At 37.2% G+C, this 17,604-nt stretch overlaps 1 protein-coding gene across 4 annotated transcripts in view; it reads left to right on the top strand.

Moving 5' to 3' along the window:
• Zcchc7 (zinc finger CCHC-type containing 7) overlaps positions 1 to 16,996 on the top strand; it is a 229,074-nt gene extending 212,078 nt beyond the window's left edge. For all 4 annotated transcript variants that reach the window (XM_076843272.2, XM_076843274.2, XM_076843273.2 and 1 more), the window contains 3 exons: positions 6,958 to 7,053; positions 11,204 to 11,321; positions 13,392 to 16,996. In XM_076843272.2, the coding sequence (XP_076699387.1) occupies positions 6,958 to 7,053; positions 11,204 to 11,321; positions 13,392 to 13,831 (654 nt within the window). In that variant the 3' untranslated portion in view covers positions 13,832 to 16,996. The remainder of the gene's footprint in view (positions 1 to 6,957; positions 7,054 to 11,203; positions 11,322 to 13,391) is intronic.
• Positions 16,997 to 17,604: the final 608 nt, after the last annotated feature.

Here is a 17,604-nt window from a genome sequence, read left to right as displayed (position 1 = left end):
CATTCTTAGTGTGAAGGAAAGAGACACAAGGAAGATGTGTTATTAATTTATTCAAGCTTTTTAACATATCAAAGTATGATTATATAGATTTTTCCCTTAATGACAGAAAAGTTAAAAAGTTTCCAAAGTATACAAGATTTTTATTAACATGGATCATATGCTTTATATATGCATTACCCCATTGTTCATTCATTAATATTTACTGAACTCTTACTGTATGCCTGGCCCTATTCCAGAAGCTGTGGTACAGGAATGAACAAAAGGAGCCCTTGCAGAACTTAATTTTGGGGCTGAGGATGGATAGATAAAATGTAAAATATTTAATGTCAGATGCAATAAGGGCCATGGAAAGTTTGGGGGTTTCCAGGAAGAGGGTTGTTTGACTGTTGGTTTAGGGGGTTTTGTTTTGTTTAATTAGGACATTAGGAGTACTACTTGGAAAGAACAAGCAATTTTAAAATAGGTAGTCAGGAAGACCTTACTATGAAGGTGACCATTGAGCCTAGACTTGATGGCAGTGAAGGGGTATACCACATCATATCTGGGGGAAGAGATCCAGGAAAATGGATCCAGAAGCTTTGTCACCAAAGCTGGTGCCAAGCTCTGAGGTTTGTCTGGAGTGTTCAAAGAACACAGAAAGGCTAGCAAGGTATGGAGACATGCTGCAAAGCATATAGCAAAATCAGGCAGGTGGGAAAGGCAAATTGTAGGCCATTGTAAGGTTCTTGGCCTTTACTGAGAGAGCAGAGGAGCTGTTAGAGGGTTTTCAGCTGGGGAGTGTTATGTTTTGATTTACATGCTAGAAGGATCACCTTGTCTTGAGAATAGGCTGCAGAGGAGCAGGGATAGAAGGAGGAAGATAAGTTCTGATGCTCTGGTAATCTAAATGAAAGGTGAATGGTTAGACCAGGAGAGAAGAAGTAAGGTGGTTGTATCTTACAGAGCCAATAAGCTGCTGATGGACATGATGTATATGTAAGAGATAAATCAAGTTGTTGATATTTGGATTAAGCAATTGAAAAGATGGCATTGCTGATGGTGTGATGGGAAAGATTGTAGGAGGTGCTTATTTGAGGGGTGGAGGAGGACAGGATTTGTTTTTAACTTACTGAATTTAAGATGCCTGTTAGACATTCTAGTAGAGATGTGAATCTAGGGTTGAGAGATCAAGGGTAAAAATAGAATTTTAGAGTGGCCAAAGTAAAGGTTAATGTAAAGCTATGAGGTTAGAAGGGATTAGATAGAGAAGAAAAGCTGTCAAAAGACTGAGCCATGGGGGCTGGAGTTGTGGCTCAGTGGTAGAGCAATTGCCTGGCATATGTGAGGCACTGGGTTCTATCCTCAGCACCACATAAATATAAATAGATAAATAAAATAAAGATATTGTGTCCATCTACAACTAAAACATATACTTAAAAAAAAAATGATGACAACTGAGCCATGAACCACTTCAGGGTAAGCAGGATAGAACATAGGAAGCAGGACTAGCAAAGAAACAGCCAGTGAGGTGGAAGGAAACCAGGAGAGTTGGGGAAACTAAGTAAAGAAAGTAAAGGATATGGTCATATCTTACTGATAGGTTATAAGTATGTGTAACATCCCCTCACAACAGTGTCAGGAAGGAGTGCTGTTACTGTTATTGTACCTATTTTACAGATGAATAAAATGAAACAAAATCATTTAAGTAACTTGACTAATGTTGCATAAGTGACAGAGCCAGGGTTAGCACATAATCCCAAAATGCAGTGGATAACTTTTTATCAGAACCTCTGGCTCTTCAGAAGATTTGGTCAGTTTTGCCTTTGATTATTGTCACCAATTCTTAAAATCCCTTCCATCCATATTTTGTCTTTAAGCAGACAAAAATATGCCCTTGCATTATATACATATACAGAGTGCCCACATGTATCCATGTCTAGACTGTTGCTGATAGAACACAGGAAACTGGTAACAGTTGTTGCCTCTGAGGAGGGGAACTTGATTGATGGAAAACAGACCAAAATCAGACTTTTTACTCTCTACCATTTAGTGTCTTGAATTTTGTGCCACATGAATGTTATTGGTTTTAAAACATTTAACACTTTAAAAACTGAAAAGAACTAACTACAATTCATTTAATAGCAGTAAGGTGAATTTGTTCTTTGAGACACTGTACTTAAGGGGCATCTCAAAAAAATTATACTACTTCATTTATTTAATGGAAAATATGCATTTGATGTGCACTTAACTCCCCTTGATGAGCCATGGCCTCCCAAGTGTTTTCATTTCTTAAGATCTTTTCCATGTTAACTCATCTGTTTTAGAATTCTTATTTATGTGTATATCCCTCACAATTTGTGTTACATACTCTGTGGATAGTAGGAACTCAGCAACCTTTTAAAATGAATAATTTCTACTAAGGACTAAATGCATTAGAACTACCTGTTATCTCCTCAGACTAAAGCAATAAAATAAATTCAGAGACATTCCATAAAATTTTGCCTTCATGTACTCAATAGCAGATGTATTCAGTGTTTGTATCCACTTTTTACACTTGTTGATTGCATAACTAATTTCCACTGTCTAGAATTTTGAAGTCTTTAATATCTACTCATTCATTACCTCTTTATTTATTGAGCTTTTCCTATGTTCTGGGTATTGGGTCAACAAACTTTCCACGAAGTGTTAGATGGTATTATATTTTAGCTTGGAGGGCTATATATGGTCCCCATCAAAACTCAAGTGTAAAAGCAGCTAGAGATAATCCATAATCTAATATATATGGCTCTGTTTTAATAAAACTTTACTTATAGATAGACACTGAAATTTGAATTTCACATGTTACAAAATACTCTTTTGTTATTACATTTGACCATTTAAAAATGGGTAGCTGTGAGCTGGAGTTGTGACCCTGGCAGAGCGCTTGCCTTGCACATGTGAGGCACTGGTTCAATCCTTGGCACTACATAAAAATAAACAAAATAAAGATATTGTGTCCATGTATAACCAAAAAAAAAAATTGTTTTTTTTAAAGGTTAGCTGTTCCAACTTTGTAAGCCATTCAAAAACAGGAGAAGATCAGATTTGGTCTATGGGCCGAAATTTGCTGATCCCTATTCTAGGTTCTCTACCAATTCATTGTCTAGGTTCTTAATGTAGGGATACATAGTAGACCAAAGAAAAGTCCCCACCTTCATGCATCTTACACTGTAGCATTGAGATGGCAGATCAGCAATAATCAATAACCACTTTCGTACACTAGAAAGTGATGGATGCTATTTTTAAAAAAGGGAGGAGGAGGAGGAGGAGAGTTAGGGAAAAGGGGAATTAGGAACCCTAAGGTTGCAAACAACTGGCAATATTACATAAAGGTGGCCTTTTCTCTGAAAGGAGTTGATAGGAATGAGCCTTTAGAGAGTTGTGCAGTATTGTGACTTTCTTTGTGTCCTATACTCTTTAGGAAGAGCCAGAAGTGCTATAGGGGTGCTGATAGCTTCTCCTTTGAGGAAGACTCCACTTGCTTCTATATCAATAAATCAAGTTCTAGTGACTGGATATCCCTGTTGATATGGTTTCACCAGCCTCTCTCATCTTTTTTTTAATTAATTTTTATTGTTGGTTGTTCAAAACATTACATAGTTCTTGATATATCATATTTCACACTTTGATTCAAGTGGGATATGAACTCCCATTTTTACCCCGTATACAGATTGCAGAATCACATCAGTTGCACATCCATTGATTTACATATTGCCATACTAGTGTCTGTTGTATTCTGCTGCCTTTCCTCTCTCATCTTTACTTCCTGGTTTATCTTGACTTTGCATTGGATTCAAGTCAGTAGAATCCCTTACTTCAGTGGTATAAACATAGCATATTTTTCCTTCTCGTTAATGAATCTAAAAATCTTGCTTCAAAGATAAATTTTCTATATGTTTGCACAAACATAAGTAGAACAATTTATAAACATAAGTAAGTACCATTTTAGAGAGCATTTATTATTTAAGGAGTGGGTTTTTCTTTTTATCATCAGTTATGGTCCTTCCTAACAGTCACCAGCTAGTTACTGAGTACCTACCATTAGCTTCAACCCTTCACTGGGTTCCCATGCTGCTTAAAATAATTCAGTGTTTTTCACCCTCAGTCATAAAGCCCTAGATAAGGTCCTTCTTCACCTCCTGGAACCTCCTTTTCTTCTATTCTTTCTTCACTTACTACACTTCCAAGTTTACAGATACATTTTCAAATCTTCAAATATAATGAGCTTGCTTCTAACTTGGGTTTAGCACTACCTATTCCCTATACCATATGCCTAGAATAGTGTCCCTTAATCATTATATACCTGGGGTTTTTTCCTTATTATAATAAAGGACCGGACCGTCCTTGTCAGGGTTTCTCTCAGCAGCTCAATCTGTAATTCATAAAACTCAGTTTTAGCTGTGTGCATACTACTAATCACCATCTTCTAGTTTGTGTACACATGAGTGATATGTGAAAGTGTGTGCACGTGTACACATACAGCACTGGAGATGTAAGCAGTGATTTTTGTTTTTCTCATTTCTCAATTACCTGATCTGAGAAAAATGCCATGTATATATTGGGCACTCAGTGGTTATGTTTTAATAAATTGTAGAAATAGGGCATGTATACACTCCTGCCCTGTGCCCAGCACACTAAAAAGCATCATGGATAGAGGCACCTTGGACTTGTATTCTTTTCCACTTGTCTCTTTCCCTTGTTCTCTATATATCCTTGTTTCTTGAAAGAGTGACCAGTGTTCTGTTCTAAGGCATTTTTATAGTTACTTGATAAACCTATTTCAATCTGGCTCATGCTACAGCTCCTCAAGTGAAATTGCATACAAGTTTGCAGTTGCCAACAACTTCTTGATTGCTAAGTCCAATGAATTTCATAGTCTTCATCTTCTGTAGCCCATCAGTAGCTTTTAACAACTTCTTTCTTGAAATGTTATCACATCCTTGACACCATCTCTTTTAGTTTTCCCTTAAAATATGTGTGCTCATGGCTGCAATTTTATGCCACATCAAAAAATATAGATGTGGGCTGGGGATGTGGCTCAAGAGGTAGTGTGCTCGCCTGGCATGCGCAGGGTGCTGGGTTCAATCCTCAGCACCACATAAAAATAAAATAAAGATGTTGTGCCCACTGAAAACTAAAAACTAAATATTAAAAAAATTCTCTCTCTCTTTAAATATATATATATATATATATATATATATATATATATATATACACACACACACACACACACACACACACACACATATATTTGTTTATTTATTTATTTATAGGCAGAAAAAAAATTACACTCATTAATTTCACATCTTCCTGGTGTTCTACTACCTGAAGAAAATGTGAATCTCTGCAATGAGGGATATATGACTTGTGTGTGTACTTGTTAAAACTTTTTTTTGATGATTTTTGGCTAGTCTTAATTTATGAGCCACATTTTTAATTGGAGAGTGTATAACATTTGTTGTTTTTTACTTATATCTGAATTGGTAACAGCTGAGGTTATAAATTCCATTGTGTGTAGCATTTGTGATCATTTTTAGCAGAAAGATTATTTTATTGTTTTCTTCTGGTTTTCTGGTTTTCCATTCTAGGAAATAAGAATTGAAAGTAAAGTTTTTTAAAGATTTGATTTTTTACTACCTATTCATTATTTTCCTGTATCAATCAAAGAAAACCCCACAAACCACCTGTTTGTAACATTAAGCAATAAAATTAGATGGCACAATAGTACTCTTGGTAATAGGATCCCAGTAAAGAACATGAGAAATAAACTTACCTATGTTTATGCTCATCCTTACATGTTTTCTTTCAGTCTCCCAAAAGCTTGGGGTGGGGAGTGCCAATTAGGTTTTTCTCCCATTGATTACAGCCACCACTTCCTCAGAGTTCTTTCTCCATCCATCATCTCCTTTCTCTTCTCTGTTTTCAGTGTCTCCATCTCTACTAGCCTTCTTACATGCCCAGGTCTCTTCCTGTTCAAAAAAACAAACCCTACCAAATCTTCCTCCCCCTAAGTACTGCATCATCTTACTCTGCCATTATTCATGCTTCTCAAAATAATATATAACATTATTCTCCCTGTCTTCAACCTATACTCAATATTTTTAAACATTTCTTATTGTAAAATGTAATATGCATCCTAAAAAGTGCATAAAATATGTGTACAATTTAATAGATTAGTTATATGATACACACCCAAGTAACTACCTCTGTGTACAAAAACTAGGAAGTTGCAGCTACCCCAAAGCCCTCTACGGGCTCTTCTATCCTCTTTGGAAGTAACTGCCCTCCTGACTTTGGTGGGTGATTCTTTCTTTTTTTTTTATATTTTTTTAGTTGTAAATGAACACAATACATTTATTTTATGCTGAAGATTGAAACCCAGTGCCTCACACATGCCAGACAAGTGCAATACCACTGAGACACAACCCCGGCCCTAGTCGGTGATTATTTCTTTGCTCTTCTTTCTACATTTCATTACTTTCATGTGCATCCCTCTACTCTTCACCCTACAGCCTTCAACTCTTTGTGCACTCCCACTGATTCCAAATTCTTGCACTAACGTTATTTAAGAACAGTTGTTTTTACAATGGATGTTTGTCAATCCTGGTGTTACTAGGTCTCCCTGCTGGTTTTTGGCACTGTAGATCAGTTCATCCTTCTTAACTCTAACACTGGCACCTGTGTTCTCCTGGGTCTCCACATGCTTGAGCCCTTCCTTCTCTGTCCCTTTTACAAGCTCCTCTGTGTGCCCTTAAATGTTTCTGTCCAAGGTTCCATCCTCCACTGCCACTCCATGCTAAGCTCTAGAAAGCAGTATTTCCAATCAATCTCTTACCTAAAAAAAAAAAAAAAAAAAAAGAAAAGCTCTTTTAGTAAGGACAAGGTTTTATAACTTTCTTCTAACATTTATTAAACCTTCATAAATGTTTTATGTTGCAGACCAAACCTGGGCCACCCAAAAAACCGAAGACTCCTTCTGGACAATCAGCATTAGTTTATTGCTACAACTGTGCACAAAAAGGCCATTATGGACACGTAAGTTTAGCATTTGAACATAAAGCATTCTGTTGTCAGGGAGCAGTTGTTGAAAGATAAGCTCAAAAAAGAATGGAACTCTGAATGCTTACTTATTTACAAACTAACATTCAGAGGCAAGACTTAATATATTCTCTTTTTTATTTTTATTAGATACACATGAGAGTACAATGATCTTGACATATCGTACTTTTGAATCAGATGGGGTATAATTTCTCATTTTTCTGAGTGTAATTTAATTTTTCTGAGTGTATATATTCTCTATTTCTTTACTTCTCCCATCCCTACCAGAGTAACTGTCTGTCAGAGCATAGTTGTCTGTTACAGGAGAATGTAAAAACAAATACAGCTCATGAAGTCAGTCATATAATAGTCGTCAACAGTACATGGCGTTCTCATGAGTTCCTCTCACGATTACTTTGACACAGCTCCATCGTGTTTTGTTTTTTCCATCCACTTTTTCCTAGTACTGTAGTCAACTCAGTCTTCATCACTCACTTGCAATCCCTGACACCCAACAGTGGAAAGACAGGGGTGATGCATCACTGACTAACCCACCTACTCCACAAGTGCCCAGGTTCCTTGTCCGGCTAACATATTCTCTAATCCCAACTGAAAGGGTCAGATTATGTGTTCTGGATGTTTAAGTTTCAGAGCAGGAGCAAAATTCTTGCTGTGAGGTGGGCACAAGATCCCTAGCCAGTTGCCACTTTAAGTGTGAAACTGCAGCCATCCATCACAGAGACAAGAAGCAATAAGAATAGGCTCAAAATCCATGCATTCCAGAACTCTTGTGGCAGAGAAGAAAGGGCAATGGCACAGGAGGTAGAAAGTTCATATGGAGAAATGCACTCCCACTTTCCAGGTAGGGTTCTAACAGCCTCAAAAACAAGGTGAACTGATATCAAATCAGATCCAGTGGAAGGAGGTAGAAAACAACAAAGCTTGGAATCCTTTAAGTGGGTAGAAGGATGATCAATAGAAAAGGGTAGCACTGCAGGCCACCTCTTAAATTCCAGCCATGGCATTTACTGGTACAAGCCTTGGGAGCCCTACATTATGAGGACAGGCAAAAAGGCTAGGAGAAAGAAAAGTGCTGGAGTCCATCTTCTGATCAAGTTATCTTCCATACTGAGGCAGCAGGAACTATGGGTGGAGCTTAGAATGTGAAAACTAGCATGAGGCTCTGATCCTCACTTCTGATTTGTACTCTGCTACTGACTTAACCAGGTGACTTCAACAACTCACTTTTTCTTTCTGACCTTCAGTCCTTATCTCCAAAACAAAGAAGTGGTACAGGGGATTTCTCAGCCCTGATGTTTAAATGCTATTTCCAATGTGATCAGACCCACCTTGTGGTGACACAGATGGAGAGATCCTACAGTACACTTACTTCACTTCTGTAGAACTCACATTGAAAATTCAGCTAGAGAAGATTTCTTTTACAGTGCTATCATCTCTAGATCTTTTACTGCTCTGTGCATTCATCCGTGTTACCAACATTCAGATGCTGCCAACGCCTTTTAGGGAACATATTCACATGAGCAGTCTACTGGCACACAAATCACATAAATGTATGATTTATGCTTGCTTACCTCTTTAAAACACAAGGGTATAATTTTAGCATTTATCTTTGTTCAATTAAAGAAAAACAATTATAGCTGGATGCTTATTGCTTACTAGTCACTTCTGTTAATGTAGATAGGAAATATATTAAAAGCATTTGGAATTTATCCCTGAAATCTAGATTTAGATAATTTTTAATTTATAAAAAAACAAATTTGGCAACCTCATCACTGCCATAGATGAAGAACTCTAGATTATCCAACACTAATGAAGAAGATCAGTGGTGTGGCTAATCCAGAATAGTAGATAAATTATATAGCCAACTATCAATTGTCTGTGCTAATGGAGGGGACCAGCGATGTGGATAATCAAAATACAATTTACATTTAGCTTTGGAAAACATTTGTAGTACTGTATAACTCTGTGTAGTCATGTCAGTCTGGACCATATGGGATCCAAATAGAGCACGCAGGTGGTTCAAGATGTCTGAGGATCTTTCTCCTTCAGTTTTAGAAATTCAGCCATACCGATGTTGTTATTGAATAGATTCTTTGCGTGAAAATGTGTCACTACTATTTCCTAATTCCACTCCCTTTCTGGTGGAGTGGGGTCTGGGGAGGGTGTCAAGGACAACAGTAGTCACTGTACAAAGAGCCTCTGAAGGAGGATGTGAAAGAGTGATTGGGGACTGGGAGAGTTAAAAGGTTTTGTTGACAAGTATTGACTGAATGTATGAAGATCTTTAGTACCTTTGTGCCATCATGATATGCTCCTACTATTGTATGGTTAGGATTCTTACTAGAGATAAAGTTGCTGTATATTCCACCATTACAGTATTAGAGTATTCTGAATGACTCATTACATCATTAAGTTTTATGCTTCTCTGTGTTTTATGTTCTTAATTAGCTGCCTTTCATTTCAGTTATTGTCAGAATTTTAAACCCAATTTTTTATGGGTTTATTTTATGTGTATCTTTTCTCCTAGAAATGAGAATTGGGAGCCACTAAATATGGTGGTTTCTAAAAACATTTTTTTTATGTTATCATGAAAGTTTGCCTTACAACTTTCAGAATCCAAATAAGGCCAAATGATTTAAAAAAAAAAAAAAAGTCACAACAGGCAGGGTGGTGCATGCTGTTATTTCAGCAGCACAGGAGACTGAGGCAGGAGGATTGCGAGTTCAAAGCCAACCTCAGCAATGGCAAGGTGCTAAGCATCTCAGTGAGACCTTGACTCTAAATAAAATACAGAATAGGGCTGGAGATGTGGCACAGTGTTTGAGTGCCCCTGAGTTCACTTCCTGGTACCTAAAAAAAAAAGAAAGAAACAATAGGATAAGTCTGAAGATGGTAGAAGGAAGAAAATAATAAAGATAAAAGAGAAAATTATAGAAACAGAAAACTAAATAGTATCAACAAAACCAAAAGCTGATTCTCTGAAAACTCTTTTTTTAAGAGAAAACAGTTAAGGCAAAATGTTATGATTTGATATGAATAATAGCAACAGATTTCCATTACTTAACTCTTTGAAGTATATTCTGATGATTCATAATTTTTTAATTCTGTAAATTAATTATATAAAATGTATAAAATGGCCAGCTGTCTTAAAGATACAATGTCAAAGTTATAATGAATCAACTAAATTCTTTGTGTATTTTTCACATGCTTTCTTAAAAGTATTCTAATTTTTCTTCAATACTTAGCTAAAAAATGCTGAATAGTTATAAATAAATATTAGGTAAGATAACAGAAGTTAAACAGGAACCTTCCAATGGGAAGACTTTCAAAGAAAAAAATGCTTCAGACATGGTGAATAAATATGTGTTGCAGATCATGATAAATGAAAACCTGAAGTATTCAGGCCAAAGGATGTGAACGTGGGAAATGGCCATGGTGGGAAGACCAGTCATGAGAGTGGGCAGCTACCTACGGAAAGGAGTGCAAGGGGTGATCTCAGCTCGGGTAGGGAGCAAGAAGAGAGATTTCCTTTGGGGCATCTCAGAATTACATGGGAAAAGTTTTAAAGTAAACATAACCTACCACCATCTCACTCCCTATCATAAGAATCACTACCCTAATCAGCAGTAAATGCTGAATTAAAATAAACTTGCCAACCACTTGTGTTTAGAGAGGAGAGCAAGAAGCTAAGAACTTAACACCTATATTTTGGGGGTGAGAAGGAGAGACAAAAGAAATACTTAAGGGAACATTTTTGGAAGAAACAGACAAGGAAAGGACAGATATGAACATAAAACTGAATAGAATAAACTCTGTCACAGAACAAGACAAGTGCAGATGGCACCAGCCCTCAGTGCTGTTGACTGAGACTAAGGAGGAATTTGGCAGGGAAGATGGAAAAAAAATAGGAAAGGTTTTATAGCTAAGGGAAGAAAACCCAAGCCTGAAAGAAAAGCACATAAACACAGTAGGGTTGTTGGTTTGTGTGATCCCTTCCAGCTTCCAACCACAGCACAAGACACCAGTGATGTGGGTCTCTTCTCTAATAAGCATGATCCAGAAGCTCACAAAAGGGTTTTCTGAACAGTGAAAACTATGACATCATAATTTCAAATACAATTTGCAGGAATGTACAGAAAGACGGATGTATAATCAGACATTTCCAACATCTCCATTCATCTACTACTATGATGACAAATACGAAATTCGGGAGAGAGAACAGAGAATAAAACGAAAAATAAAAGGTATGTTATTAGGCTGTTATTGTAGCTCAACTGGTATAGCATTTGCCTTAAATGTGTGAGGCACTGGGTTCGATCCTCAGCACCACATAAAAACAAACAAATAAAATAAAGGTATTGTATCTGTCTACAACTAAAAAAAAAATTTTAAAAAGAACAGATATTATTTTTTAAAAAAGGTATGTTATTAACTTGTTAGGTAACATTTGCAGTAGTAGTTCCTAGATTTCTTTTTTTCTCTTTCCACATTTTTTATTGTGCATTATAATTATACATAATAATGGGATTTATTGTTATATATTCGCACATGAACACAAAAAAAATCAACATAATTGGCCAATATCATTCCCCAGCACTTTCCCCCTTAAATTTTTTCTTATCTTTGCCTGCTTTCAAGGTCATTAGTTATCACAGTAAATGTTTTTAATAATTACCATAGAAACTAGAATTTTCTTCATCTTCAAAAGCCAATCATCTTACTTCAAAAATTCTGTATTGTAACCTGTTTGTGATAAACATTTTTTCCACTTAGTAAACATTTTAGAAAATGTCCAGAAAAATACTGCTCTCCATCTGTGCATGCAGTTTTCAAGATTCCTTGGAGATTTTTCTGTTTGACAAGTAATTATTTTTTCAGGTTGTATGTCTCTGATATTTTTCATGGAAAGAAAGATTCCTGGAGCTTCCCTTAAGAAATCAGCTCTTATAGGCCACCATTGTCTGCATAGCTATAGGTCCCCAGCCACTTCTCTGGTTTCTGTGTTTACTATTGCTAACATTTAAGTTCTTTCTCACCAAATTAATATCTTATCATTTAAGTCTATTTTCTCTACTTCTGTTCTTTCTTGCTGTGTACCTTAAGATGGTTTCCCAAGTTACCTTTCTTGTTTGGGGACAAAATTGTTTATTTTTCAAGTTGTTCTATTATGTAGTTTTCATCTTTTTGGTATTCTTTTTTTAGACTCTTACTAAGTTTAGGACCTTTTCAAAATTCTAAAGAAAGTCAAAGGAATTTCTTCTCACAACTGCATAGTTTACATATTTAATATAAAATTTATCTAAACTATAGAGAAATTATTGTACAGGAAGACAGTGATTAGGCAACTAAATTAGAAAGAGATTAAAAAGAAATAAATGAAAATTTTATCTCTGAATTTAAAAATTATGAGTGCTTTCTGATTTTTTTTTAACTTGTCTTTTTTTTCCAAGTTTTCCATCATGAGCATTTATAACTTTTATAATCTGAGGAAAAAAAATTCTTTTTCCTTTTTAGCTAGTTGTATTGACACTCTGTAGCACAAATCAATTTTGAGGCTTGAGTTGGAATTTTTATTTATTCTAAGAGTCTTATGCTAAAAGTTGTTATTGGCCAATGCTTTAATTTTTCCAGGTTCTACTGACATTAATTTTCATCCCTCACTGTAACCTCATCTCCCTCCTACTCATGTCAGAATCACTCACCATCAGAAGCTCGTAATAAGTATGTTGAATCCTGACAAAATATAACATCATCTGGCACTAAAACCTCTAAGATAATACCCACACAGAGTGCACACAAGTGTGTTCTCCCCAGGCCAGCAGTCTCTGCTCTAGAGGAGTAATCTCCCGGGCAGTCTGGCATCCCCCTCTTAGTACTGTGGCCAGACTTTATCTTCAGGAGGTAATTGAAATGTCATGTGAGACTGTCAAAGGCAATTTTATACATCTTGCTTTGCCTTATCATCAGAGACTGATGATCACTGGAGGAACTTGAATTGGTCAGACGTGACTTCCTCACAGAGCTAAGATGATTACTATTCTTGCAGGTCCTGGTCTCTATTTTCTAATGTAGTTAAACTGTGTTGAATAGAACAAACACCTATCGTTGGATTTGTGGTGTTTTCCCTTTTAGCAATCAGGAATGTAAAACTACAACCATTCCATTTTTAGTTAGTGTTTATTGCTGTTGTTGTTGTTTTTACCTTACTAAAGGCTCTTTAGAATGTCGTATTATTAACACATTTAAATATATCTAGCTGCCTGTCTCCTCATTTATAGACCTGCGAAAGCTCAAAATACTTTTTAATTTTCCAGAACTCCAGAAAAATGGGGATTTTCCAAGGCAGTTCAAGAGACTGCACATGGAAGCAGCAGAGACCAGACCACACCATGATATAAGGAAGAGCCATGGCTGGAGGAAAAGCAACAAGTGGTATCAAGAAGACAAAGAAATACAGAAGGAAATGATGAACAGGAGTAGAGAACGTGAGAAGCACAGAAAGGCTGACAGGCATCATGAAGTGGATGAGGACTTTCCTAGAGGCCCCAAAACCCATTCTTCACCTGGCAGTTTTAAGACCCAGAAGCCTCACAAGTCCTTTCACCATTCATCACATTACCACAAGCCAAGAGAAGACAAGCTTCCCAAAGAGGGCAAGCGGAACAAGCCAAAGAAAAAGGAGAGATATGTGGAAGATGATGGCAATGATAATTTATTTCTTATTAAGCAGAGGAAAAAAAAGTCTAAGCTGTGAGACAGCTTCTGGTTTGGTTTTATAATGTTCATTTGATCTTCATGTCTGCAACATTCTGGCAATATTTTTATTATTTATGATTAAGTGAAAGAAAGGTTTTTTTGTTTTGATTGTTTAATACTTGGAGTACTGAACAAATCCTTGCAGGATCTCAGTGCTTTGTCCCACAGGTTATTAATTAGAAACACAGCAAGATAAACTGGGACTTCTATTCCAATGTTATTTTTACTCAGAATCTTTGGGATAGGAAAAATCAAATCTTTTCAATAAAACTTTTTAAAAATACTTTGAAAAACAGAAAATTTCATCAAATGTAATTCATCTACAATATTAACAGTAAGAAATCTTTGCAGGAAGAGAAAATATTACTAATAAGAAAATTTTATCACTGTTTTGCAGCATTACTTTTTTTTTTTTTAAATACTAGGAATTGACCCCAGGGGCATTCTACCACTGAGCTACACCCCCAATCCTTTTTACACGGAGACGGGGTCTTGCTAAGTTGCTGAGGCTAGCCTTGAACTTGCAATCCTCAGCCTCCCGAGATGTTGGGATTACAGTGTATGCCACCTGACATAAGATTACTTTTTCATTGGAAAGGACAGTGGCTATAAATCTGAATCCAGCTTTTCTTTCTTCTGAAGCTGTTGTCAGAATCTTCCCTTGGGCAGAACATCACAGGCTTACTATAAACAAAGCCCTGAGGAGGCAGGGAATTGGGCTATAGTAAAAGAAATCTGTCCAGTATAAATGTCTAAGACAGATTTCCTGAAACAGGTGAAAAAGAGTCATCAAAAATTTTAACAATCGCAGTAAAACAGTCTTTGCCATTTTTAAAGTCACATGTCAAAATCATCACTTAGATTTATAGAGTTAAATATTATCCAACTTAAAAACTTGTTCTGTTTTTATGGACTTTTATAACTACAACAGAGCTTTACAGAATTTTTTGTACTTGTGAACAAACTTTTTGTACTTACCAAAGCCTAATATTAGAATGAGAGAAATAAAATGTCTCAAATAGAGTGACTAAATGGTCTATTATGTAAAGACTATGAGAGTTGGGATGATGAAGGGCACATTTGGGTTGGACAGTGACTAAAGCTATAAAATCACCATAAACTAGAGCTGAGGATGTAGCCAGTGGTGGAGTGCTTGCCTAGCTTGGGTGAGGCCCTGGGCTCAATCCCCAGCACCTCAATCAATCAGTCAGTCAATCAATAATCACGATAAATTGGAGTAAAAAATGCCCATGTTGCCCAAGCACAAGCTTTATAGCAGAATAAAATGGTGTGTGATCAGTTAAGTAGAACAGTTCTGTAAATTGGATTTTTGTGTTTGTATTTTACTCTTTGGTAAGTATAAACTACTGTCTGCCTATTAGGGTGTCTCCCTTATCTTTGCTGAAGGAGAATCTCACTTCCCACATCATCCCTAGTGTGAATTGTAGGTCTACAATGTTTAGTCCACCACCCTCCCTTCTGGCATATGGCTTCCCAGCATTGGCTAAAGTTGTTCTCACCCTGAGGTGAGCAACCAGTGGCTCTTAACACCCTGCTAAATCTGATAGCCATGATAAGCAGCTTCATGGAAGTGTAGTAAGCCCTGAAATAGCTGGCACTGTTCCTCAGTAGGACCTGGGGCAAGCATGGCTTATTATCAGTATGGTGGAACTAGTGCCCCTTCTACTTCTAGGGCATCCACCTCTTTTTAGGTCAGAAATGAAATTACCATTGTTTAGGTTCTTTCATATATAGAGTATTTGAAGGTAAGACTTTTATTTCTACCTGCCCATTATTTTATTTTTCCCCAAAACTTTTCTTGGTTGTTAGACAAACCTTTTGTTCTGGGATATAACTTACCGGTTGGGTCCATGCATTTATACACAGATAAGAAGGGAGAAATGAATAGGAAAGTGATACAGAGAAATGAAGAGAAGGAAGTGGGGCTGGCTGCTTCCTCAGGGTCCATAGCGGGAACTTCATGCTCACTCCACTAGACAATGGAGGCTGCACCTCAGAGTTGCCCCATCAGGGACAAAGGAGCTAGCATATGTGTTTTTTGTTCTGTAAACCAGTCAGTGCTTGAAAACTACCCCCAGGATTCTTTCCTAGCCAACTCTGGCTCTCTGTACACCAGCAGAGCGGTGTGGGGAGGTGTCCCAACAGAGGCGGAGGCTGGGAAGGAACCAGCAGCTCGACTGCTGCAGCCATCATTTCAGAGCAGACCTTCTCGCAAAGGATGCTTGGCAGTCTTACACCAACATTTTTAAAAATTTTTCTTGAATGAAGAAATTGCAATTTTATTTTCATATATTACATATAATCAATTGTATATGTGAAATGTAATACGAATATAATCATTTTCTCAATAGAAGAGTTTATCAGCTTGAGGTACCCAGAGATGACAATGCTAATGAAGGGAGTCCAGAATATCAAAGTTATTGCAGCATTATCACAGTCATTATCAAATTTCCCCTTCCAACCAAGATTAGAGTAACTGGGATCAGATTTAGTCCCCACCCTGAAACAATGAAAAATATTAATACTGTTCATAAGACATTAAACATCAGACAAGAAGGGACAGCAAACTTTAAGAGAAAACAAACAAGTAAGATGTGACCTGTGACTGCCCTGGCTGACTGCTTGCAGCGTTCCCCGAGTAGGGAGCAAGCAGGGGACCCAGGAAGACCCTGGAGGTCTCCCTGAGTTGAGGAAACAGCAGGATCTGGCAAACCCAAAGTGGCTACAGCTTGTAGGTCTGATTACCAGAGAGGAGAGAGCTGCGCTGAGAGAGAACCCAGAGACCTGTGACCTGGCGGGTTCCCCTGGAGTCTTCAGCCGAGTACTGGTCAGCACCCACGTGTGAGGAAACCACCTGAAAGCACCAGAGGGAACTATTTCTGGAGTTCACACAGGGCCCAAAATAGCTTCTGTTCTCACCAGAGTGGAAAACCTCATGGTTCACCAACGCTGACCACAGCTCTTGGAAGAGTTTTACTCAGTAATGAAGAAAAATTAGCCCGGGTCTAAACCCCTTTTTCTGCCTCACATTTGAAAATAGGATCCAAAAGGCTTAAGCTCTCTCCAAATAACCAATTGCAAAAAGCAAAGCTCAAGAATATTTATAGGACGGGCTGGGATTGTGGCTCAGTGGCAGAGCGCTTGCCTCACCCATATGAGGCACTGGGTTCGATCCTCAGCACCATGTAAAAATAAATCAACCAAATAAAGGTATTGTGTCCATGTCTAACTAAAAAATATTTTTTAAAAAAAAGAATATTTATAGGAACACAAAAATATCAGCACCCAAAAAGGTAAAATTCACAAAGAAGTACTACTAAAAATGTTAATTATCTATAGAAACAGAAAACTTAAAACAGTAGCTGCTCAGAGATAGGGTTAACTGGGAAGGACAGGAGGTAGCAATTAAAAAGGGATGCAAAGAAACTTGGTGAAGTGGATATGTTCATTATCTAGATTGTGGTGATGATATCAGGTATATACATACAATCAGAACCAAAAAAGTCTAATTTCACATAGTAGTCTATTGGAAACATGTTAATGGTTTTTGTTTGGGGGGATTGTTTTAGTTTTTTATCATTGAATTGGGAATATTCTAAAAAATCTGGGTGAGCAGTCCTCAGGCCATCTTCGGTTTTGTTTCCTGTTTTGCCCACTTGGGGCCAAGGTGACCAGGATCACAAGATAAATAACCATCTGTAGGAACCTGGGGGAGGGGCTTGCTGACCTCAGGCCTAAGCACAGGACCTT

The sequence above is a fragment of the Callospermophilus lateralis genome, chromosome 2 (assembly GCF_048772815.1).
Source record: "Callospermophilus lateralis isolate mCalLat2 chromosome 2, mCalLat2.hap1, whole genome shotgun sequence".
Lineage (NCBI taxonomy): Eukaryota > Metazoa > Chordata > Mammalia > Rodentia > Sciuridae > Callospermophilus > Callospermophilus lateralis.
This window is presented reverse-complemented; position numbering and strand designations above follow the sequence as displayed.